Raw genomic sequence first — 26,324 nt, forward strand, 5'->3', positions numbered from 1 at the left:
ATGTGAAGTTGTTCAAAACTCCTGGAGTTTCTTCAGAATTTCCCAAAAAAATTATTCAACAAGATCTGAAATTTGGATAATGTACGTTGTAAAAACCGACAAAATTATCCCGAGCCTCTGAGCCAAGAGGTAATCACGGTACCTGGTTGTGGTCATGAATACAAGTATTAAACATATAAAGGCTTGGCACCATAAATAGGTTAGAGACATAAATCGTTATGATTGACATATAGGACATATATCTGTACATGGAGACATTGTCCTACACATAAGACCCCAGAAATGTGGGATATGTTTGCATTAATTACATGAGTCACAATACAGCTAATATTGGTATATAATGTGTGCACCGGCCCTGACGAGTCCACATAACAGACCACCGGGACAAATGGTTACACTATGTATCCGATGCTGCATTTAGATATATTTTATAAGATTAATGCAAACATATTGTGATGACACAGCATTTAATCTTAATAATGCCAGACATATATTTTCAGTAGGAGACAGAGACTATTGTTTATAAAATTTGATTCTTGAATTGATGTATTTTTCTTAGGTGGGTCAAGAAACATAGACTATTGTCTTGAACATTGACTCTTGAGTTGATGTTTGTTGTAACTTGTTTTCTGCTATCTTTGCAGGACAGGGACACAGGGTCATTGAACAATTGATGTTTGCTAATATGTTGATTAACCATTGTATATGTCCATGTAGCTTGTTGACCTGCAAAACAGTGGAGGACAAACTAGGCAGATTGATTAAATACTCAACAATGAGAGATGAGCTCATCTCACTTTCCCCTTGACCTGTAGATGGTGGCTTGAAGGACAGTTGTGAACTATAAAAGGGGATCTGCCTCTGTTCCAAAAGAGACTCTAAAGAACAGAAGCCACCAGGACACCATGGCTCCATCAAGAGGGACACAGATGTGACTCTACAGGATGCCAGCCTAAGGGACCATGGCCCTCGCTGGAAGAATACAGATCTGCTCCCTTGACCATGATCACTGAACTCATGGAGATATTTGGGGAAGCCAGGATGGGACCCTCTGGTCACTTGGCCCCAAGGAGACATTTGAGGAAGCCAGGATGGGACCCGCTGGTCACCTGGCCCCATGGAGATGTTCAGAAAAGTCAGGTTGGGACCCTTTGGTCACCTGGTCACGTACCTCAGCTTCCTAAGCTTGTCATTATCTTCTCTCTGTGGGGGCCAGCGAGAAGTGGGGGGCCACTGGTGGGGGTAGTCGTCCCTGGAGGCCCCAGAGTCGCAGCTGTTCTATTCCCGGCGAGTCAGCGGAAGGGTGAGACTATGTAATTTGCACCATCTTGTATATTTGTTGGGACTGTTCTATCTGCTATTGTATGTTTTGTGGTACAATAAAGTATTGCCTCGCTGTTTTACCCTCACCCTGTGTTGTCTGAGTAGTATTACGCCCACGGGAAAGGAGTGCGGGCATTGAATGGGATGAGCCCTGGTCCATGTGGTCTCGGGCCAGCAGACGAGAGCACCGGCTGACCCCCCCATGTCTCCACACATATCCCCTCATTTCTGGGTTGCTATTTGTAGGACGATGTCTCCATGTACAGATTTGTAAACTATTTTTGAGAAGTGAAGTCTTCTTTAAATATTTAATAATCATGTTGTACAATTCCATCAAAATGGGGGCTGGCTGACATTTTCCTGCATTTTCACGGCCCAGAGGGGGTTACAAAGAACAATAATCGCCTCTCCTTGTCCTCCTTATGTGCGTCCCAGCACTGCCGCTCCCCTCAGGTCTTTCCATCAGGTCCTCTTCCTCCGTAATCTGCCTCAGGGTCTTCTGGTGGTCTCTGTGGCTTCTGATCTGGCCCCCTACTGTGATGTGGCTCGTGAAGCATAGCAATGTCAAGTGTCCCATCCTACACGACCACGTGACAAGCGTTACATCGAGCATGACCACGTGATGAGCGTCACATCCCACATGACCACGTGACAAGCGTCACATCCCACATGACCACGTGACAAGCGTCACATCCCACATGACCACGTGATGAGCGTCACATCCCACATGACCACGTGATGAGCGTCACATCCCACATGACCACGTGACGAGCGTCACATCCCACATGACCACGTGATGAGCGTCACATCCCACATGACCACGTGACGAGCGTCACATCCCACATGACCACGTGACAAGCGTCACATCCCACATGACCACGTGATGAGCGTCACATCCCACATGACCACGTGACGAGCGTCACATCCTACATGACCACGTGACGAGCGTCACATCCTACATGACCACGGAACAAGCGTCACATCCTACATGAACACGTGACGAGTGTCACATCCTACATGACCACGTGACGAGCGTCACATCCTACATGACCACGGAACGAGCGTCACATCCCACATGACCACGTGACGAGCGTCACATCCTACATGACCACGGAACAAGCGTCACATCCTACATGAACACGTGACGAGTGTCACATCCTACATGACCACGTGACGAGCGTCACATCCTACATGACCACGTGACGAGCGTCACATCCTACATGACCACGTGATGAGCAGCACCTGATGGAAGAAAGAGGGAGAGACAGAAGACGAGGAGCCGTTGGGAGGAGCAGCCATGTACGGGGAGTGCCGAGGAGATTTGATTCTCACCTGATTCACTTCAATGCGGTTCTAATCTCTCCCTGAATTAAGTGAATCTGACAGAATATAATTTGGTGAAATTCCCTCCACTCTACTTATTGGTGAATGAGTTCGCTGCCGCCATTTCTGTGTATTCCGGGACACTGGGCGCAGAAAGTACATGGTGTAAGTTTAGGGGTTGGCGGCGTCATTCTTACTAGGACTTTAGTATCTCGGTTCTGGCACTGACATTAAAGTCGTGACCACTACAAAAGGTCAAAATTAGACTTCAATATTAAAGAATCTTGAGGTTTGTTCCCCTCCAGGTCTTCGGAATAATTCTCGGGCTTCTGCCCGCTCCTAATAATGCCTCCCCTATCGGACCCGTCTCTTCGAGTGGTCACATAGTGGTCACATCACCGGCCCCTGTAGCACATGCCCGCGGGCTCGGGTACTCAGCTCCTTTTATAGAAGATGAAACAGATCTTTACTAATTTGTCATATGTGTTTGAGTCTATGGAAATCTGAGGAACCGCATAGTATATAATTACCAAAATATAAAAATAGAAGAATAGAAAATGCTGCATGAGACGTCCGCAGAACATTACACATCTCCACTAATTGCCCCTCTCGGCTTTGTACATACATCTGCAGTTTGTGGAGGAATTTCTACTCATTTGCGGCGAGCAGCCGTCGTTATATCAAAAGTTTTCCACTTATTTAATTACTTATAAACCCCAGGAGGCGCCTGCCCAGCGAAGCCTACTAGCCACACAGTGTTAATTGGGCTCCGCCGTGGTCATCCTGATGCCGTAAGCTCTGTCCACTTCTCCGCACGGCAGATTTCAGGACGTCAGGACGGAGATAAATGTGGTTTCTTCATCCCAACAAGTTTGGAGTCTTAGAAACCATTGACACCGCAGCGTACAAAAACAGATGAATAAAAAACAATATAAAAACTACAGACATTAGAAATATAAAGTAGAAAACATGATGCAAGCCAGCGGAAAATAGAGAAATAAAGCCCCTGAAAACACAAACACCTCCAAGTGCTTCAAGTCAGATATTTAGCCTTTCCTGGACTTTGTGACGATGAACGTGACGGTGTGTGATGCTCAAGACCCCAATTTAATGTGCTCGGGGGGGGTTAGTTACAACGGAGAATAAGCAGGTTCCAGTGGGTTGAAAATTTATGGAGTAACATGTATCAGAAACGGAGGATTAATTCTCACATGCAGAACGCATGTCGGAGAAAACATTAAACATTAGACGGGTTCACTAATAAAACTCTACAGATCAAGTCCCAAAAATTGTCACTTGATGACTGATAAAAAGAAAGAAATCACAATTTGCACATTTGTAATAATTCTGGAGTCAGGATTATGTGGGGCCGCGGGCAGAGGAATTATGGAAGGTCTGCGGTGTAACCGGACTGGTGTGCGCTCGGCAACGGAAGAATAGCTCTACTTCCAGTAGACCACCAAATCCGGCTCAGCCGACCACCTACCCATGTTTCTCTGATCTCTGATTGCCAACCGTAAAGTAGTTATCCGGTCTATCCATAGAATAGGTGTTAACTTACAGATCGGAGATGACTTACAGATCAGTAATGACTTATAGATCGGTGATAACTTATAGATCATTGATAACTTACAGATCGGAGATGACTTACAGATCGGTGATGACTTACAGATCGGAGATGACTGATTGATCAGTGATAACTTATAGATCGGAGATGACTTATAGATCGGTGATGACTTACAGATCAGAGATGACTTACAGATTGGAGATGACTGATTGATCAGTGATAACTTACAGATCAGAGATGACTTACAGATCGGAGATGACTTATAGATAGGTGATGACTTACAGATCGGTGATGACTGATTGATCAGTGATAACTTATAGATCGGAGATGACTTATAGATCAGTGATGACTTATAGATCGGTGATGACTTATAGATCGGTGATGACTTACAGATCGGAGATGACTGATTGATCAGTGATAACTTATAGATCGGAGATGACTTATAGATCAGTGATGACTTATAGATCGGTGATGACTTATAGATCGGTGATGACTTACAGATCGGAGATGACTGATTGATCAGTGATAACTTATAGATCGGAGATGACTTATAGATCAGTGATGACTTATAGATCGGTGATGACTTACAGATCGGAGATGACTTATAGATAGGTGATGACTTACAGATCGGTGATGACTGATTGATCAGTGATAACTTACAGATCAGAGATGACTTACAGATCGGAGATGACTTATAGATAGGTGATGACTTACAGATCGGTGATGACTGATTGATCAGTGATAACTTATAGATCGGAGATGACTTATAGATCGGTGATGACTTACAGATCAGAGATGACTTACAGATTGGAGATGACTGATTGATCAGTGATAACTTATAGATCAGAGATGACTTACAGATCGGAGATGACTTATAGATAGGTGATGACTTACAGATCGGTGATGACTGATTGATCAGTGATAACTTATAGATCGGAGATGACTTATAGATCAGTGATGACTTATAGATCGGTGATGACTTATAGATCGGTGATGACTTACAGATCGGAGATGACTGATTGATCAGTGATAACTTATAGATCGGAGATGACTTATAGATCAGTGATGACTTATAGATCGGTGATGACTTATAGATCGGTGATGACTTACAGATCGGAGATGACTGATTGATCAGTGATAACTTATAGATCGGAGATGACTTATAGATCAGTGATGACTTATAGATCGGTGATGACTTACAGATCGGAGATGACTTATAGATAGGTGATGACTTACAGATCGGTGATGACTGATTGATCAGTGATAACTTACAGATCAGAGATGACTTACAGATCGGAGATGACTTATAGATAGGTGATGACTTACAGATCGGTGATGACTGATTGATCAGTGATAACTTATAGATCGGAGATGACTTATAGATCGGTGATGACTTATAGATCGGTGATGACTTACAGATCGGAGATGACTGATTGATCAGTGATAACTTATAGATCGGAGATGACTTATAGATCAGTGATGACTTATAGATCGGTGATGACTTACAGATCGGAGATGACTTATAGATAGGTGATGACTTACAGATCGGTGATGACTGATTGATCAGTGATAACTTATAGATCGGAGATGACTTATAGATCGGTGATGACTTACAGATCGGAGATGACTGATTGATCAGTGATAACTTATAGATCGGAGATGACTTATAGATCGGAGATGACTTATAGATCGGTGATGACTTACAGATCGGAGATGACTGATTGATCAGTGATAACTTATAGATCGGAGATGACTTATAGATCAGTGATGACTTATAGATCGGTGATGACTTACAGATCGGTGATGACTGATTGATCAGTGATAACTTATAGATCGGAGATGACTTATAGATTGTGTTTTATAGATCGGCGATGACTGATTGATCAGTGATAACTTACAGATCGGAGATGACTGATTGATCAGTGATAACTTATAGATAGGAGATGACTTATAGATCGGTGATGACTTATAGATCGGTGATGACTTACAGATCGGTGATGACTGATTGATCAGTGATAACTTATAGATCGGAGATGACTTATAGATTGTGTTGACTTATAGGTCGGCGATGACTGATTGATCAGTGATAACTTATAGATCGGAGATGACTTACAGATCGGTGAAGAGTTACAGATGGGGGAATATAACCTCTGGGGCCAGCACTGATCAGCAGAAAGGGGCATTTTATCTCCATCAGACTGGGGCAGAAGTGCACAAGCTCGACAGCCGCTCCATTTATTCTGTGCCAGTAACAGCTGAGTGCAGCGCTCGGCACCCCATAGAGCATGAATGGAGTGACAGTTGGGCATCCAACCTGCCGCTACATTTCAACAATGGTAAAAGTGTCTTGTTTTTGATAAAAATTCCCCATTCCGCAGATCAGAGCGTTCCCAGCGGTCAGACTCCCACTGATCTGTAAGTCACACGTCTTGTGGATAGGTAATGTCTTATTTTCAGAGGAGAACCCCTTTAAATATTTGAGATTCATATTAACTGAACACAAAGGAGGCTTTAAGATAATTTTACAAATTTACACAATTTAGACTTCTGCAGAAGAGGTGGAACCACAAGATCATGGTGGATATAGCATTATGGATCCTCCCTTGCTGAGCACTCAGAGACATATTATAGACCCCACATACATAGAAATATATCCACACTTACATGAAAGTATCCCGACATCCGCAGATTTCTTACCTTTCTGGTGTGTTGCAAAAGTCTGAGCCAATTTTGAAAAAAGATCGGGGTATTCAAACTTTTCTTCGCGAGCCTTCACCCAGAAAGAAGCCTCTGCCAGCTCCTGCGCTTCCACCTAAACAAGAGGAACGAGGTTACAAAACACAAAGTATCTGATGACAGAGGATAAAGTAGAACTCCACCTGAAAAATGGACATTCATTAAGGGAGTCACCAGCAATGGTTCTTACTCCGGGCCTGGGATTAGTGACAGGTGATATTATCAGGGTCAGCTCTTGGCTCGGGGGTCTCCACAAGCCCCCGACTAGCAGAAGTGAATGAGATCGTACCTGCCATTACAGCGCCACACAATGGACATGGATAAAAAAGCCTCAGAAAAGCCCTTTATTCTTAGATTTCTCAATATTGTAACATTTTCATTTCTTATTCTCTTCATCTCTAATTTAAACACTTCATTCCTGTAAGTTTTGGGAAGTGATGGGTTGGTAGTAAGCTACAGAGAACGCGCCATGTTATAAATCCTTTATTTGAGGCTATAACCTTTCTCGGCTGCCATTATATACTTTCGAGCTTCAAAACTGTGCAGAGTTTCCATTCAAGAACTGGAGAAGGATGGGTTTCATTCTTCCATTTTGGTGACGGCTGATCAGGGATTGACCGGAGACGACGACCCAAGACCTGAATGTTCTGGAATCAGAATTACAACTGGGAGTAACAAGCTCCAGAAATAGTTTTAAGAATGAGGCGCGTGATGTGACACGGGTCACAGCTTCTTACATGCACCTTGTCTTTTACCGATCACCTGATGAAACACCAAGTCTGACATGTGCTGTAGCTTTGCTACAAGTGGTTTGGGCTGAAATGACCTAAATAAACGTCCCAATCTCAAACAAGTCCTAAGTGCGGTCCCTTCTCTATGGACATTACTGCATCAATGTCATTTCACCTGAAGCAAGTGCAAATCTACATCTACACTATGAAAAAGAAGAAGAAATAGAAAAAGGAAGAGCATAAAAACCGTAGGGTGCAGTCCTCAGGTTGTCAGTGGACTAGAGGACAATCCAGGCTGGAAACGCGTTCTGTCTGGAATCCTTAGTATTCGGCACTGACAGCACGTCCAAAACCCAACATTACTTCTTTCCTCTAATACAGAAAGGTCTTTTCATCCAAAAACAGCAGGACATTTTCTCCATTTTCCCTTGGATTTTGCTATGTACAATGACACAATGTATAAATTGTTCATTCGCTGGAACTCCAAGAGCACGGTGGGATGAAGCTGACAACCACACAAGAAGCTTCACCTGTAAAGCCAAGACTCTGCGCGATTTCATGGTGTCTACAGAGCATTTTTAACCAGAGACCATAGAAGTCATGTTTGCACTGGCGACTTCCTCACGTATCTCTTGGTCTTAAATGTAATAGTTCTTCATTAATGAGTAAGTGTCGTTACATTTAGTGACAGAATATCCGGTCTATTAACACCATTTTTCATGAATGTTCATTAAATGGCCCAAGGACAACCTCGCCGGAGCAGACAGACATAAAATGTACAATTCTAGGATTAATACTTTATGTCAGGTTTCTTCAAGGATTATTTCACATTTCTTAAATATATCTCAGTTGTATGGTAAATTAGATAGAGAGAGAATTGCACACACTATAGGTGTGAGAAGAGGCGAAAAGACATCTGGTAATGTGGAAATATTGGTGAGATATAGACTCCGCTCACTGACCTGGATCAACGACATATAACAGGAAAATGCAAAAATAGAGACAGCTCATAACAGATCATTACCTAAACATCAACACTTCATAAAAGAAGAGACACTGGGAGAGAGAAGACAATGACAAGCTGCAAGAGACAAAAGATGAAGAAATAATAGACTGAAGAAGACGGTAAAGAAGAGGATGATGGAGAAGAGGAAGATGGAGAAGAAGATGGTAAAGAAGATAATAGAGGAGAAGAGGATGGTGGAGAAGAAGAGGATGATGGAGGAGAAGAGGATGGTGGAGAAGAAGAGGATGATGGAGGAGAAGAGGATGGTGGAGAAGAAGAGGATGATGGAGGAGAAGAGGATGGTGGAGAAGAAGAGGATGATGGAGGAGAAGAGGATGGTGGAGAAGATGGTAAAGAAGATAATAGAGGAGAAGATAATAGAGGAGAAGAGGAAGATGGAGAAGAAGATGGTAAAGAAGATAATAGAGGAGAAGAGGATGGTGGAGAAGAAGAGGACGATGGAGGAGAAGAGGATGGTGGAGAAGAAGAGGATGATGGAGGAGAAGAGGATGGTGGAGAAGAAGAGGATGATGGAGGAGAAGAGGATGGTGGAGAAGATGGTAAAGAAGATAATAGAGGAGAAGATAATAGAGGAGAAGAGGAAGATGGAGAAGAAGATGGTAAAGAAGATAATAGAGGAGAAGAGGATGGTGGAGAAGAAGAGGACGATGGAGGAGAAGAGGATGGTGGAGAAGAAGAGGATGATGGAGGAGAAGAGGATGGTGGAGAAGATGGTAAAGAAGATAATAGAGGAGAAGAGGATGGTGGAGAAGAAGAGGATGATGGAGGAGAAGAGGATGGTGGAGAAGATGGTAAAGAAGATAATAGAGGAGAAGAGGATGGTGGAGAAGAAAACGATGCAGCAGAAGAGGAGGGTGGTGGAGAAGAAGATGATGTTAGAGAAGAAAAAGATAGAGAAGATGATGATAGTGGAGAGGAAGAAAATGCAGAAGAAGAGGAAGAAAGTGGAGAATAAGAAGAAGGTGAAGCTGATGACAGTGGTGAAGAAGAAGATGAAGAAAAAGAAAAGGATGATCGAGAAGAAGATGATGATGACAGTGGACAAGAAAAAGATGCAGAAGAAGAAGTAGAGAGTGGTAGATGAATAAAACATGGAGCAGATGATGACAGTGGAGAGGAAGAAGATGGAGAAAAAAAAGTATTGTGGAGAAGAAGATGATGACAATGGAGAAGAAAAAGATACAGGAGAAGAAGAGGATGGTGGAGAAATAAAACATGGAGAAGATGATAGTGGAGAGGAAGAAGATGCAGAAGAAGAGGAAGAAGGTGGAGAAGAAGAAGAAGGTGGAGCTGATGACAGTGACGAAAAAAAAAATTATGGAGAAAAAAGGTGAAGATGTTGGATAACAAGAGGATAGTGGTAAAAGTGAAGACAATTGTAGAAATGCAGAGCATAGAAAATATAATGAAAATGGCAAAGATAAAGATGGTGGCAATATGGAAGATAATGATGGTAGAGATTAAGAAAATGGTGAAGATAAGGAAGAGAGCGAAGATAAAGAGGATGGTAAAGATAAGGAAGATGGTGAAGGTCAAAACATGGTGGAGAAAAGAAAGATTTAAATGAAGAAGTTGGCAGAGATAAGGATATCTAATAGAAGAGATAATGAGATGGCAAAGATGAAAAACAGGAAAATGAAAAAGGAAGAAACTAAAGTAGAAAAGATCACAATAAAGAAGCAAATAAAGTACAAAGGGCAGATGAACAACAAGGTAAATACATGAGAATAAAGCACAAAAAATGAAGAACAAGTGGAGTAATAAGAAGATAACTTTACTTCTTATATTTTGAGATGTCATCACAACGATCAGATCATCTGTAGCGTCGGCGTCCCTGCACACCTCTCCTCTCCCCTAGCAGGGACAGCGGCTTAGTCACCGCTGCGGTCCCCATCCCGCACTCCCTCTTTTTTCCTCTCTGGCCACTGCCCGGGGTCTGCGCATGGTGTGCAGATCCCCGGGCACTGTGCTTAGGGCACGCGCGGGCCCCCTCCTTCTAAAAGGGGCCGTGCTCGCCGTCCTAAAGTGTCCCCAGCCAATGGCTGAGAGATATTTGTTATTTAAGGCGCCTCCACCTGAATGGAGGTGCCTGTGCACTGAGTATAGTTAGTCCTCGGCACACATGCTAGCTATCACGTCCCCAGTACCTGTCAGTCAGTGTGTCAGTCCAGTACCTGTCTGACTGCACTTTACTTTTGTTCCTGCATATCAGCTTTGTCAAACTGTCTGCATACCAGCCTGCACCCACCAGTCTCCATCCATATGCCAACCTGTACCGGCCAGTGCCTATCTGTATTCCAGCATAACCAGTCTGCACCTGCCAGTGCCTGTCTGCAGACTAGCCATACCCGCCAGCATCTGTGATTCCTGTTTCCACTGTGCCTACCAGTACCAGCTGTACTCTCCTACCGGCCCATTCCAGATACCTGTCCAATGGCGTCAGCTGCCGTGCGTCCGAGATCTGTCCTGAAGTAGCACCTGGTGTCCATCGGGAGTCAAGCCTAACCCCACCATCAGGGCTCGAGTGAGGAGTCAGGTGTTCTCCTAGTTACGCCCCACCAGGCTCTCCTCGGACCACAGCACAGTGGTTCCACCACTCCCATTACATCATTCTTTATGTATCAACAAAGTGTTTAACACTGTAAGGAAACCCAGACCCAGAAAAGGAAATGATACGACTACGGTGATTGGACTCGGCCTCCTGTCACAGCCAAGCACAAAGCTCCGGTGCTACCGTGTAAGGTTGGCCAACTGTTAGATACCTTGTTAAAGCCTGTGTCCCCAAGTGGTGTGGAGCGATGGAGGGATCTACAGTGGGGAAAACAAGTATTTATTCAGCCACCAATTGTGCAAGTTCTCCCACTTACAAAGATGAGGTCGGCCTGTAATTGATATCATAGGTCGACCTCCACTATGAGAGACAAAATGAGAAAACAAACCCTGAAATTCATATTCTCTGATTTGGAAAGAAATTTTTTTCAAATTTTGGTGGAAAATAAGTATTTGGTCAATTACAAAAGTTCATCTCAATACTTTGTTATATATCCTTGGTTGACTAAATACTTTTTTTCCCCCACTCTCCTTCCTGGACACAGTGATCTATAAATGATCATTACTGGATCTCCATAGCTGAACCAGAATTGAATATTCAGTTGAATTTGTCCAAAACTAGAAGGGTCTCACCTCGATGACCATCAGTCACATACAAAATCCCTAGAAGAATTGCTCTTCACTACGACAGTGACATGACTGTGTATAAATAAAGACACCCTAGAGGTGTGGGGAAAAAACCCAAACCCCACGCGTATCGCCACCACTGGAGTGGCTTCATCAGGGGAGGAAATGGCAGCCACTCCAGTAGGGGCGATACGCGTGGGGTTTGGTTTTTTTCCCACACCTGTAGGGTGTATTTATTTATACAGTCACCCATGGCTAGCCCAGTGATTGCATTGGTGCAATAACCTGCTTTTGCATACATTCTGGTGTCTTTGATGGACGCCTCCACAGCTATTCTTGGTGGATAGTGCCCATGATACATAAGTCTAGCAGTGTGGCATCATCTGGTATTGTATCACTCGTGCTTGTTATTGATAGGATGTATCATGTTGTAGTTAATATTTAATATGGGTGTCTAGGATATCTTTATTGGTGACGTTCTTTGAGCTTTAGCCGATACAATATCGTGTTCCGGCTTGTTACTTTGTGCTTTTTAATTGTTTTTAATTGTGGTTTGTTTGTCTAGATAAGTGTATAATAAAATTAATCTGTGATCCCTGTCTTTACATTCTTCTTTTTTCTGTATTTTTGATCATGTGCTTCTGTATGTGAGGGGTTGGACACCATTGGATACCATTTAGGTGGTGTCCTCCGCTTTACTTAATAGTTTTCTACAAATGAAAAACTGAAAACATCAAGATCAACTCGACCAAAGGAAGTTACAGAAGATCCATCTGAAGCCACGAAGAGGTCGCCAGAGTTATAAAAAAGGGGATACTTACTTCCAAAAAACAGCGCCACACCAGTCCATGGGTTGTGTGTGATACTCTAGCTCTGTCCCAGCTAAGTGCAATACCAGACACGACCATGGACTGGTGTGGCGCTGTTATATGGAAGAAAGCAGCCATGTTCTCTAACCTTGAACGACCTGATTAAGTAAAGGTGAGTCAGGACATTGCGGGGAGCCTATGGCCCCTCTCGTGGATTTCATCATAATAAATGGCATAAATGCATGCAGGTCTGTAGAAGTACAATGTAAACGCTCCTCGGCGTCATGGACGGATGGAGTCTCATCTGCATTCTCTTCAGGACACAGCACAAAGTGCATGAGATTTGCATATAATAATATTCATGACCTCTCAGCGCCCTCCATTACATTTTCTCTTTTCCGGTTTATTCCTATTTTACCTCCGGCTTCATAAATAAACAGACGCACCACAATCCCGTAAGCTGCCGCATTGTGACATTTCCAGATTATCAGATCATCCAGGTAAGCAGAAAAGGAAAATAGTCACCGTCTTCTGGGACGGTGAGCACCGAGAGAACCGGAGAGATCTCATCGCTGTAATGGGTTCCTCGCCCTCCCTACCGGCAGCCGTGCTCCAGATTCACCGCCGTCCCGTCCCGTCTGTCCATTCCACGTACACGTCATTCCAGCAGCATTGCTTATGATGCCAGACCACCAGGCTCAATGAACGCTCCAGACAACTACACCAGATATGTGACCCAGAGAGGTTCTGAGCTGGAGGTAAATTTCCGCAAGTATCTACAGTACAGACCAAAAGTTTGGACACACCTTCTCATTTAAAGATTTCTCTGTATTTTCATGACTATGAAAATTGTACATTCACACTGAAGGCATCAAAACTATGAATTACCACATGTGGAATTATATACTTACCAAAAAAGTGTGAAACAACTGAAAATATGTCTTATATTCTAGGTTCTTCAAAGTAGCCACCTTTTGCTTTGATGACTGCTTCGCACACTCTTGGCATTCTCTTGATGAGCTTCAAGAGGTAGTCACCGGAAATGGTCTTCACTTCACAGGTGTGCCCTGTCAGGTTTAATAAGTGGGATTTCTTGCCTTATAAATGGGGTTGGGACCATCAGTTGTGTTGTGCAGAAGTCTGGTGGATACACAGCTGATAGTCCTACTGAATAGACTGTTAGAATTTGTATTATGGCAAGAAAAAAGCAGCTAAGTAAAGAAAAACGAGTGTCCATCATTACTTTAAGAAATGAAGGTCAGTCAGTGTGAAAAATTGGGAAAACTTTGAAAGTGTCCCCAAGTGCAGTTGCAAAAACCATCAAGCGCTACAAAGAAACTGGCTCACATGAGGACCGCCCCAGGAAAGGAAGACCAAGAGTCACCTCTGCTTCTGAGGATAAGTTTATCCGAGTCACCAGCCTCAGAAATCGCAGGTTAACAGCAGCTCAGATTAGAGACCAGGTCAATGCCACACAGAGTTCTAGCAGCAGACACATCTCTACAACTCTTAGGAGGAGACTTTGTGCAGCAGACCTTCATGGTAAAATAGCTGCTAGGAAACCACTGCTAAGGACAGGTAACAAGCAGAAGAGACTTGTTTGGGCTAAAGAACACAAGGAATGGACATTAGACCAGTGGAAATCTGTGCTTTGGTCTGATGAGTCCAAATTTGAGATCTTTGGTTCCAGCCACCGTGTCTGTGCGACGCAGAAAAGGTGAACGGATGGACTCTACATGCCTGGTTCCCACCGTGAAGCATGGAGGAGGTGTGATGGTGTGGGGGGGCTTTGCTGGTGACACTGTTGGGTATTTATTCAAAATTGAAGGCATACTGAACCAGCATGGCTACCACAGCATCTTGCAGCGGCATGCTATTCCAACCAGTTTGCGTTTAGTTGGACCATCATTTATTTTTCAACAGGACAATGACCCCAAACACCTCCAGGCTGTGTAAGGGCTATTTGACCAAGAAGGAGAGTGATGGGGGGCTACGCCAGATGACCTGGCCTCCACAGTCACCAGACCTGAACCCAATCGAGATGGTTTGGGGTGAGCTGGACCGCAGAGTGAAGGCAAAAGGGCCAACAAGTGCTAAGCATCTCTGGGAACTCCTTCAAGATTGTTGGAAGACCATTTCCGGTGACTACCTCTTGAAGCTCATCAAGAGAATGCCAAGAGTGTGCAAAGCAGTCATCAAAGCAAAAGGTGGCTACTGTGAAGACCCTAGAATATAAGACATATTTTCAGTTGTTTCACACTTTTTTGTTAAGTATATAATTCCACATGTGGTAATTCATAGTTTTGATGTCTTCAGTGTGAATGTACAATTTTCATAGTCATGAAAATACAGAAAAATCTTTAAATGAGAAGGTGTGTCCAAACTTTTGGTCTGTACTGTGTGTGGCTGCAGATTGGAGAATCCTGATACAGAGCAGTCACAGAGTAACTGCAGAAATTTACCTCCAGCCCAGAAGACCCTGGAAGTATGAAACTATGTAATTATGTAACTAGATATTAACCAGAGAACTGTCCCACAACGTGAGGGAAAGACTAAGTGCACAATGATGGGAAGAGGGGGAGGAAGCCCAAACAATAAGGAAAGGGGCAGTGGAGACCCCTAGGCAGATCTGACAATCACCCTGTCTCCCTGAACGTCCCTAAATAGGTTCCGCACCTATCGCCGAGCAGTAAACCTAATCCCTGACTTCCCCTAGTGATAGGCCCTAGACAGGGAGGGGACAGGGTGAACACTAGTCAGCCCCCACTGCAACTAAAGACAAACAGGTAAACAGACACCAGAGAGATTACGCCAACTATCCTCCAAGGGAACTCCAAGAAGACACTAGCCGACTACTAGTACTTCAGGCCTCGACAGAGGAAAATAGAGCTATCACTGGTGACTCTCTGGAGAGACTGAAGGAATTTAAACATCCAGCAAGGGTGTGTTAATTAGCAGCAGGAGGTGAAGGAAACAGCTAGGTCCTAGAGAGAGAAAGATATCACTACACTACAGAGATGGAAAGATCAAGAAGGTGCCTGTAGAGCCAAGCGAAGTGACCTTCTACAGCTAGATCCAGAAGGACTGTCTGTCACACCTGACACACCCGTGACAATAACATCCTAATAATCCAAGTCTCACCCTCCCGTCTCCATGACTTCTCTCCTGCTGCCTCAGTTCTCTGGAATGCTTTACCCCTACAATCTAATTTCTATGGCCCACAGTTTAAACGTGCCCTATAAACACAACATCTCTGTAGACCGGACGATCCGCTCACCTCACTGATCTATTGCCTGCACTCCTTCCCTACGATTTCCTTCTTTCTTGCATCAGTTTTCCGCCCACCCATGCACTCGGCAGCACTTTGTATCTGGACATATACAGATACCAGCTGGTGATGGCTCATACTCTACACAATCTTTTACCTCTGTGTCCCGGTCCCCATAGAGTATGTGCACACACGTTGTGTTTTGCTGCAGATTTTTATGTAAATTTACAGTTGCGTCTCACAGTACCTGCAAAGTCTATGAGAAACCAGAATTCACTGTTCCCACATGTTGCTTTTTGTTTGCTGCGTATTTTCAGTGTCACTTCTTTCAGCATTTTTTCAGCATTTGGATGATAATGAGCCTGGTGGCACAGGATGGTAATGAGCCCGATGGCACAGGATGGTATGGAGCCTGGTGGCACAGGATGGTAATGAGGCCGGTGGCACAGGATGGTAATGAGCCCGGTGGCACAGGAAGGTAATGAGCCCAGTGGCACAGGATGGTAATGAGGCCAGTGGCGCAGGATGGTAATGAGCCCGGCGGCACAGAATGGTAACGAGCCCGGTGGCACAGGATGGTAATGAGACCGGTGGCACAGGATGGTAACGAGCCCGGCGGCACAGGATGGTAATGAGCCGGTGGCACAGGATGGTAACGAGCCCGGTGACACAGGATGGTAATGAGACGGTAGCACAGGATGGTAATGAGCTGGTGGCACAGGATGGTAATGAGCCCGGTGGCAGAGGATAATAATGAGCCCGATGGCACAGGATGGTAATGAGCCCGGTGGCACAGGATGGTAATGAGGCCAGTGGCGCAGGATGGTAATGAGCCCGGTGGCACAGGATGGTAACGAGCCCGGTGGCACAGGATGGTAATGAGCCCGGTGGCACAGGATGGTAATGAGCCGGTAGGACAGGATGGTAATGAGCCGGTGGCACAGCATGGTAACGAGCCCGGTGACACAGGATGGTAATGAGACGGTAGCGCAGGATGGTAATGAGCTGGTGGCACAGGATGGTAACGAGCCCGGTGGCAGAGGATAGTAATGAGCCCGATGGCACAGGATGGTAACGAGCCCGGTGGCAGAGGATGGTAACGAGCCCGGTGGCACAGGATGGTAATGAGCCCGGTGGCACGGGATGGTAATGAGCCCGGTGGCACGGGATGGTAAAGAGCCTGGTGGCACAGGATGGTAATGAGCTGGTGGCACAGGATGGTGATTAGCCCGGGGGCAGAGGATGGTAATGAGGCCGGTGGCACAGGATGGTAATGAGCCAGTGGCACAGGATGGTAATGAGCCGGTGGCACAGGATGGTAATGAGCCCGGTGGCACAGGATGGTAATGAGCCCGGTGGCACAGGATGGTAATGAGCCCGGGGGCACAGGATGGTAATGAGCCTGGTGGCACAGGATGGTAACAAGCCGGTGGCACAGGATGGTAATAAGCCGGTGGCAGAGGATGGTAATGAGCCCGGTGGCACAGGATGGTAATGAGCCCGGTGGCACAGGATGGTAATGAGCCCGGTGGAACAGGATGGTAATGAGCCGGTAGCACAGGATGGTAATGAGCCAGTGGCACAGGATGGTAACGAGCCCGGTGACACAGGATGGTAATGAGACGGTAGCACAGGATGGTAATGAGCTGGTGGCACAGGATGGTAACGAGCCAGGTGGCAGAGGATAGTAATGAGCCCGATGGCACAGGATGGTAACGAGCCCGGTGGCAGAGGATGGTAACGAGCCCGGTGGCACAGGATGGTAATGAGCCCGGTGACACAGGATGGTAATGAGACGGTAGCACAGGATGGTAATGAGCTGGTGGCACAGGATGGTAACGAGCCAGGTGGCAGAGGATAGTAATGAGCCCGATGGCACAGGATGGTAACGAGCCCGGTGGCAGAGGATGGTAACGAGCCCGGTGGCACAGGATGGTAATGAGCCCGGTGGCACGGGATGGTAACGAGACTGGTGGCACAGGATGGTAATGAGCTGGTGGCACAGGATGGTGATTAGCCCTGGGGCAGAGGATGGTAATGAGGCCGGTGGCACAGGATGGTAATGAGACGGTAGCACAGGATGGTAATGAGCTGGTGGCACAGGATGGTAACGAGCCAGGTGGCAGAGGATAGTAATGAGCCCGATGGCACAGGATGGTAACGAGCCCGGTGGCAGAGGATGGTAACGAGCCCGGTGGCACAGGATGGTAATGAGCCCGGTGGCACGGGATGGTAACGAGACTGGTGGCACAGGATGGTAATGAGCTGGTGGCACAGGATGGTGATTAGCCCGGGGGCAGAGGATGGTAATGAGGCCGGTGGCACAGGATGGTAATGAGCCTGGTGGCACAGGATGGTAATGAGCCGGTGGCACAGGATGGTGATTAGCCCGGGGGCAGAGGATGGTAATGAGCCCGGTGGCACAGGATGGTAATGAGCCCGATGGCACAGGATGGTAATGAGCCCCGTGGCACAGGATGGTAATGAGCCCGGTGGCACAGGATGGTAATGAGCCCGGTGGCACAGGATGGTAATGAGCTGGTGACACAGGATGGTAAGGAGCCCGGTGGCACAGGATGGTAATGAGCCCGGTGGCACAGGATGGTAATGAGCCGGTGGCACAGGATGGTAATGAGCTGGTGGCACAGGATGGTAACGAGCCCGTTGGCACAGAGCTGGCAGAGATTCTTTTTATCTGAATATCTTCTGTTCTGAGGAGCTGAAGCTTTTCTCACTGCTCCTTATAATGAAGCGGCTTTCCCCTCCGATGGGCGGCTGATGTCCAGTAACATTTATCCTATAACCAGATAATGCGTCACGGTAGGAGAATGGCGGCGTTCCCTCTGCTCGGTGGGAATGTAACTCGCTATTGATTTCTTCCCTCCTTCCTGCTGCAGTATCAGGGAGCGCAGCCTGACATTTAATAACAGCTCCATAATTGTACCGTTTAGAAGATCACTGCCAATAATTTCTGTGCGGCGGGGGAGGGGCGCTGTGTAATCCATTTGGTAGAACGGTGCAGGGGACAATGAATTACCGCCAAGCGTGATGTGAAGGGTAATTTTTGGGCCAGGAATGATGTAAATCTGGTTTAAACAGCATTTATTGATTGAAGCGAAAATGGTAAATTTGACAAATGACAAGATATGTGTTATATGTACCTCTGCAGGAATTACAGATCTGGAGGATTACGAGGAACGTCTACAACATCGCTCATTCCACGAGAGATTTCTGGAGCGGAGCTTCCAGGTTAGTTATTGCCAGAAATGAGTAAATCGAACCCTGGTCCATCGGCCATGGCAGTAGTCCGTGGTTGCCGGACGGGAGTCCTGTACGCCGCCTCCTATTAGCTGACACTACCCAGCACCTCTTCTGATTTTTAGGCCCATTGTGATGTCTTCTGTGTCGCGCCACGATAATGACATTGCACTGGGCCTACAGTTCAGAATGAGCGCCAAGGACGCCGGCGCGCAGAAGGAGGTTTACAGGACTCCCGTCCGGAGGCTCGAGAATACTGACCAACATATTCTGTAGGAATGTAACTGCAGGTCATGTAGGGAACACAATATCCATGTCACACGTCGGCAGTTTTACCAGGTGTGAACCATAAGATCTTCTGCTCATATTCACTACGTTCCATAACATGTTCTCCTGAACAGCCCTTTCCATATCGCAATGAAAAGCATAAATTGTGGCCCAAGACCTTCCACACCTCATTATCTCCACAACTTCATCCCCATGACATTATATCCATGGCCTTATCCACATGACATCATCTCCATGGCCTCATCCCCATGACAGTATATCCATGGCCTCATCCACATGACATCATCTCCATGGTCTCATCCCCATGACAGTATATCCATGGCCTTATCCACATCACATCATCTCCATGGCCTCATCCCCATGACAGTATATCCATGGCCTCATCCACATGACATCATCTCCATGGCCTCATCCCCATGACAGTATATCCATGGCCTCATCCACATGACATCTTCATGGCCTCATCCCCATGACATTATATCCATGGCCTCATCCACATGACATCAGCTCCATGGCCTCATCCCCATGAGAGTATATCCATGGCCTCTTCCACATGACATCATCTCCATGGCCTCATCCCCATGACAGTATATCCATGGCCTTATCCACATGACATCATCTCCATGGCCTCATCCCCATGACAGTATATCCATGGCCTCATCCACATGACATCATCTCCATGGCCTCATCCCCATGAGAGTATATCCATGGCCTCATCCACATGACATCATCTCCATGGCCTCATCCCCATGACAGTATATCCATGGCCTTATCCACATGACATCATCTCCATGGCCTCATCCCCATGAGCGTATATCCATGGCCTCATCCACATGACATCATCTCCATGGCCTCATCCCCATGAGAGTATATCCATGGCCTCATCCACATGACATCATCTCCATGGCCACATCCCCATGAGAGTATATCCATGGCCTCATCCACATGACATCATCTCCATGGCCTCATCACTATGACAGTATATCCATGGCCTTATCCACATGACATCATCTCCATGGCCTCATCCCCATGAGAGTAAATCCATGGCCTCATCCACATGACATCATCTCCATGGCCTCATCCCCATGACATTATATCCATGGCTTTATCCACATGACATCATCTCCATGGCCTCATCCCCATAAAATCCTCTCCACAAATTCATTCCCAAGACATCATCTCCATGACCTCATTTCTATGGCTTCATTCCCACAACCTCATCCACATGACATCCTCTCCATGGCCTCATCCCCATGACAGTATATCCATGGCCTCATCCACATGACATCATCTCTATGGCCTCATCCCCATGAGAGTATATCCATGGCCTCATCCACATGACATCATCTCCATGGCCTCATCCCCATGACAGTATATCCATGGCCTTATCCACATGACATCATCTCCATGGCGTCATCCCCATGACAGTATATCCATGGCCTCATCCACATGACATCATCTCCATGGCCTCATCCCCATGACAGTATATCCATGGCCTTATCCACATGACATCATCTCCATGGCCTCATCCCCATGACAGTATATCCATGGCCTCATCCACATGACATCATCTCCATGGCCTCATCCCCATGACAGTATATCCATGGCCTTATCCACATGACATCTCTCCATGGCCTCATCCCCATGACAGTATATCCATGGCTTCATCCACATGACATCCTCTCCATGGCCTCATCCCCATGACAGCATATCCATGGCCTCATCCACATGACATCATCTCCATGGCCTCATCCCCATGACAGTATAACCATGGCCTCATCCACATGACATCATCTCCATGGCCTCATCCCCATGACAGTATAACCATGGCCTCATCCACATGACATCCTCTCCATGGCCTCATCCCCATGACAGTATATCCATGGCTTCATCCACATGACATCCTCTCCATGGCCTCATCCCCATGACAGTATAACCATGGCCTCATCCACATGACATCATCTCCATGGCCTCATCCCCATGACAGTATATCCATGGCCTCATCCACATGACATCCTCTCCATGGCCTCATCCCCATGACAGTATATCCATGGCCTCATCCACATGACATCCTCTCCATGGCCTCATCCCCATGACAGTATATCCATGGCCTCATCCCCATGACATCATCTCCATGGCCTCATCCCCATGACAGTATAACCATAGCCTCATCCACATGACATCATCTCCATGGCCTCATCCCCATGACAATATATCCGTGGCCTTATCCACATGACATCATCTGCACTAATTCATTCCCATGAGAGTATATCCAGGGCCTCATCCACATGACATCATCTCCATGGTCTCATCCCCATGACAATATATCCGTGGCCTTATCCACATGACATCATCTGCACTAATTCATTCCCATGACATCATCTACTTGACCTCATCTCTGTTCCTTCATTTCCACAACCTCATACCCATGACATACGGCAATTTGCATGACTTCATCCTCATGATATCATCTGTCATCTCCATGACCTCATCCCCATGAGAGTATATCCATGGCCTCATCCACATGACATCATCTCCATGGCCTCATCCACATGACATCATCTCCATGGCCTTATCCACATGACATCATCTCCATGGCCTCATCCACATGACATCATCTCCATGGCCTCATCCCCATGACAGTATATCCATGGCCTCATCCACATGACATCATCTGCACTAATTCATTCCCATGACATCATCTACTTGACCTCATCTCTGTGGCTTCATTCCCACAACCTCATCCCCATGACATACGGCAATTTGCATGACTTCATCCCCATGATATCATCTGTCATCTCCATGACCTCATTTCTATGGCTTCATTCCCACAACCTCATCCCCATGACATACGGCAATTTGCATGACTTCATCCCCATGATATCATACGTCATCTCCATGACCACATCTCTGTGGCTTCATTCCCACAACCTCATCCCCATGACATACGGCAATTTGCATGACTTCATCCCCATGATATCATCTGTCATCTCCATGACCTTATCTCTATGGCTTCATTCCCACAACCTCATCCCCATGACATACAGTAATTTGCATGACTTCATCCCCATGATATCATACGTCATCTCCATGACCTCATCTCTACAGCCTCATCCCCAAGACATCACTTCCATGGCCTCATCTCCATGAGCAGAGAATTCTTTGTCCAGCCGATTACTGTCCAGTGTAATTCACGTAGACTGTCACGATTTCTGCTAGAACCATGACAACTTCATGTTTTTGAGCTAATCCCATCAATATCATCTTCTTGACTAAATGAGGAATATTAAAAATAACCAATAAACTACAACTTTACCAAACTCCCAAAACATCAGAGTGCTGCCGCCAGCCTTTACAAGTTTTCTGTCTTTTAACCCTCAATGCCTGGTGACTTTGTGGGGGGAAAACCATCATCTCCATGTGACATCATGGGATAATCCATGGCGGGTTTACAGTAGACTGCCCTTCTATCATAATTCTTCCTAGATGCTCTACGTGACATTGTCCTACCTTTACTTGCTCAGTGGACAAGTACCCAAACCTTTGTGGTCCTGCTCTCCCCTACTCTCCTGCTAGGATGACGTAACCACTGGAGCTACCTCTAGGGCATGCTTCTGCTGACCCCTAAAGGGCGAGAGCGCATCAGAGTCTCTGCCCAACCAATATGGATAAGGGAACTACAACCAACACCGGTTGTGTAAGCACCTGTCTGTACAAAGGTTTTCTTCAGTGTTGTCTTCGGGTTCCATCTGGTCTGTACCTGATTCTTTACTTCTGTCTGCCGCCTGCCCTGACCTTCCTGTAGTCTTTCATATAGTGTAATATCCACTGTATAGACTGAAATATGGCAGGCGAAGTACAGATCATTGTAAAGGATTTAGAGGGTGTATGTTTTGGGGTTCCAGAGTTTTCTCCTCTTAGGTTTATCTGAAGCCAAGTCTGATGCCACCTAAAGACCCCACTACATCCAGGTAGTCATTGTGTCATACTAGCCCCACTCCAAGGAACAACTCTATGGCGGTTTTGATGACGTACTGGTGTAATGCATTTCTTTCCTGTCCCAGTGGTTTAATGTTCAGTAATTAATCCAATAAATACAGTAGCATCCAATCATGAATGTTCAGAAGTTACTAGACGGTCAGGTATGGGAAAAGGGTCATAAGCCAGCATCGTATTGAATCTGCTCCCCATTATCCATTGACAGGACACCACATAGGACTCGTTCATCTCAAGCTGTGCAAAGCCCTCATATTGGACTTCATGTTTATTTATGTTAAGTCTGTTAACCCATCCAACAAATGATGGTCCGACCTTATGATATGATATTCCCAACCTCATGGTCCTGGTGGAGGAAGGAATAATGTCCACTCACTGGCTGGAGAGAAGTCGTGCAATTTAGGATCTGCAGTGCGTGTTCACACCTTGCTGACCCTATAATAGAATATCCACTACCTGATGACGCTAGGACAGGACGTCCCCTCTATTGTGACCCGTTGGGATCCGTTGTTGTTTGCTGTGAGTTTACTGCCTACAGGAATAATGTCTAAACCAACAGCCAGGTCCAGACCTCGTGGCCCAGTGACCAATCCCTAAGTCCATGGTGATCACCAGTACGAGACCGGATGACCGGTAGAAGCTGCACCAATAAACCATCACAAGAACATTCACCATATCCGGGATCACAGCTCCGAAAATCAGAGGAGACTATGAAGCTGGAAGTCGCCGTCCTGGCTTCATCTCACATTACGCTGAGTTACAGCCGGCAGCCAATATCAGGGACACATTTTTCCCTCTGTTTATACATTTTCCGATCCCAAAGGACGAGCGGCACTTGTTGTTTTTAATGTTGCACTTTGTAATATTCTGTTGCGTGAAGACGGGCTCTTGTATGCGTTCACTACTCCGTGGTTAGTGCTGTGACAAGCCCTCGGGGCCATAGTGAAATAATGACAATAAACTAATCCCGCAGTCGCAGGAGAGATTTAGTAACAATTTTTTAGGGAATAAAACTTTAGAGTAGGCGGAAATCTTGAATGAATCTCGATTCTGTACAGGGTAAAAGTTGGATTTGCGCACAAAAAAATCTTAATGTAGCAGAGATGGAGGCGGCGACTGGTAAAAAGACACGAACATTAAACATATCCTTTATTCATCTGATACTAGGGGAAAAATGGGGGCATGTGCCAACTAACTTACAGGGGAGGCCAATGAGCCTTGGCCGGGGCAGTCAGATAAAGGGCCAGGGCAACAATCCGACCCTTTGCTGCAGCTAAGCCTGACCCAGACCTGGCCGGCCGCAGCCACCGGTGGGTATTGTAGGGGCTCACAATGAGGAGACCCGTAATGTTTCTATGGTCTGTCCCTATTAATGACATTGTAGAGCGTGGTAAATGTGCGGGAATACTAGGAAATCGCTGGAATGCTGCAGTAAAAACTGCTGACATGGTGGGATCCGGAGGTTTGATAGACTATCTGCTTGTCAGGATGAAGGGAAGCGATCGGAGGAGCCGTTTATCTTGTCTGCTGACAAAGAAATGAATAATGTTATGTTTGGAACCAGCGTTGGCACAAGGCACAATAAAAACATTCCCGAAGAGGAGGGATAGACAACAGCAGCGGAGCAGCGTCTTCAGCGGCGGCAGTAATTACTGATTACAAGCACAATATACAATGTATCTGGAATCAGATGGAATGAGCGCTCTTAGCTCCGTGTCACAGATGATAAAACAACATAAAATACTGTAATAAAGCACAAAAATGACACCGGTTATTAATGCTCTGCCTCAATGTCTCCTGCTCCTGTTACAGATGGAACCAAGGGAGTAAATACTAGAAAAGATCAAGAATGGTACATAGAAAGCAATCCTAATAGATGGGAAGGTGGGAACGTTCAGCGAGCGCTGCATCGGGGGAGCGTCGGACGGAACCTCTACACGGCGGTGGAATGATCCCAGCATTACAGGACGGAAACGGTCCCATTCTCAGCATGAAGTGCACCAACAAGCCAAAGATCAGAGCTGGGGGGCAATAAGCCCCTGTAGCCGGTGCGGTGATGGTCCCTGGGCTGCTATAGACCCACAGGTTAACCCTTCTATTTCTCAGTGGACATGGTGATCCTGCGCAGGACATTGAACAGTCAGTAGCCAAGACACAAGTCATGTAGCCAAGATGTAAGTCATGTAGCCAAGATGTAAGTCATATAGCCAAGACATAAGTCATGTAGCCAAGACACAAGTCATTTAGCCAAGACACAAGTCATGTAGCCAAGACACAAGTCATGTAGTTAAGACACAAGTCATTTAGCCAAGACACAAATCATGTAGCCAAGATAAAAGTCATGTAGCCAAGACACAAGTCATGTAGCCAAGATACAAGTCATGTAGCCAAGATGTAAGTCATGCAGCCAAGATGTATGTCATGTAGCCAAGACACAACTCATGTAGCCAAGACACAAGTCATGTAGCCAAGACACAACTCATGTAGCCAAGACACAAGTCAAGTACCCAAGATGTAAGTCATGTAGCCAAGACACAACTCATGTAGCCAAGACACAAGTCATATAGCCAAGATGCAAGTCATGTAGCCAAGATGTAAGTCATGTAGCCAAGACACTACTCATGTAGCCAAGACACAAGTCATATAGCCAAGATGCAAGTCATGTAGCCAAGATGTAAGTCATGTAGCCAAGACACAACTCATGTAGCCAAGACACAAGTCATGCAGCCAAGACACAAGTCATGTAGCCAAGACACAAGTCATTTAGCCAAGACATAAGTCATGTAAGCAAGACACAAGTCATGTAGCCAAGACACAAGTC

General features: G+C 45.9%; 1 protein-coding gene and 1 long non-coding RNA gene across 4 annotated transcripts in view; one reads left to right on the forward strand and one right to left on the reverse strand.

Moving 5' to 3' along the window:
• The window catches only part of DIAPH2 (diaphanous related formin 2), a 2,453,123-nt gene that overhangs the window by 1,457,257 nt on the left and 969,542 nt on the right, over positions 1 to 26,324 (reverse strand). For all 3 annotated transcript variants that reach the window (XM_073642200.1, XM_073642202.1, XM_073642201.1), the window contains one exon: positions 6,911 to 7,025. In XM_073642200.1, coding sequence (XP_073498301.1) covers positions 6,911 to 7,025 — 115 coding nt within the window. The remainder of the gene's footprint in view (positions 1 to 6,910; positions 7,026 to 26,324) is intronic.
• LOC141155328 (uncharacterized) lies at positions 18,776 to 25,513 on the forward strand. The gene is made up of 3 exons (XR_012247539.1): positions 18,776 to 19,018; positions 19,131 to 19,210; positions 25,316 to 25,513. It is a non-coding gene; the product is annotated as an uncharacterized lncRNA (long non-coding RNA).

The sequence above is a fragment of the Phyllobates terribilis genome, unplaced genomic scaffold (assembly GCF_046119375.1).
Source record: "Phyllobates terribilis strain yellow unplaced genomic scaffold, ASM4611937v1 Scaffold_7__3_contigs__length_470593459, whole genome shotgun sequence".
Taxonomy (NCBI): domain Eukaryota; kingdom Metazoa; phylum Chordata; class Amphibia; order Anura; family Dendrobatidae; genus Phyllobates; species Phyllobates terribilis.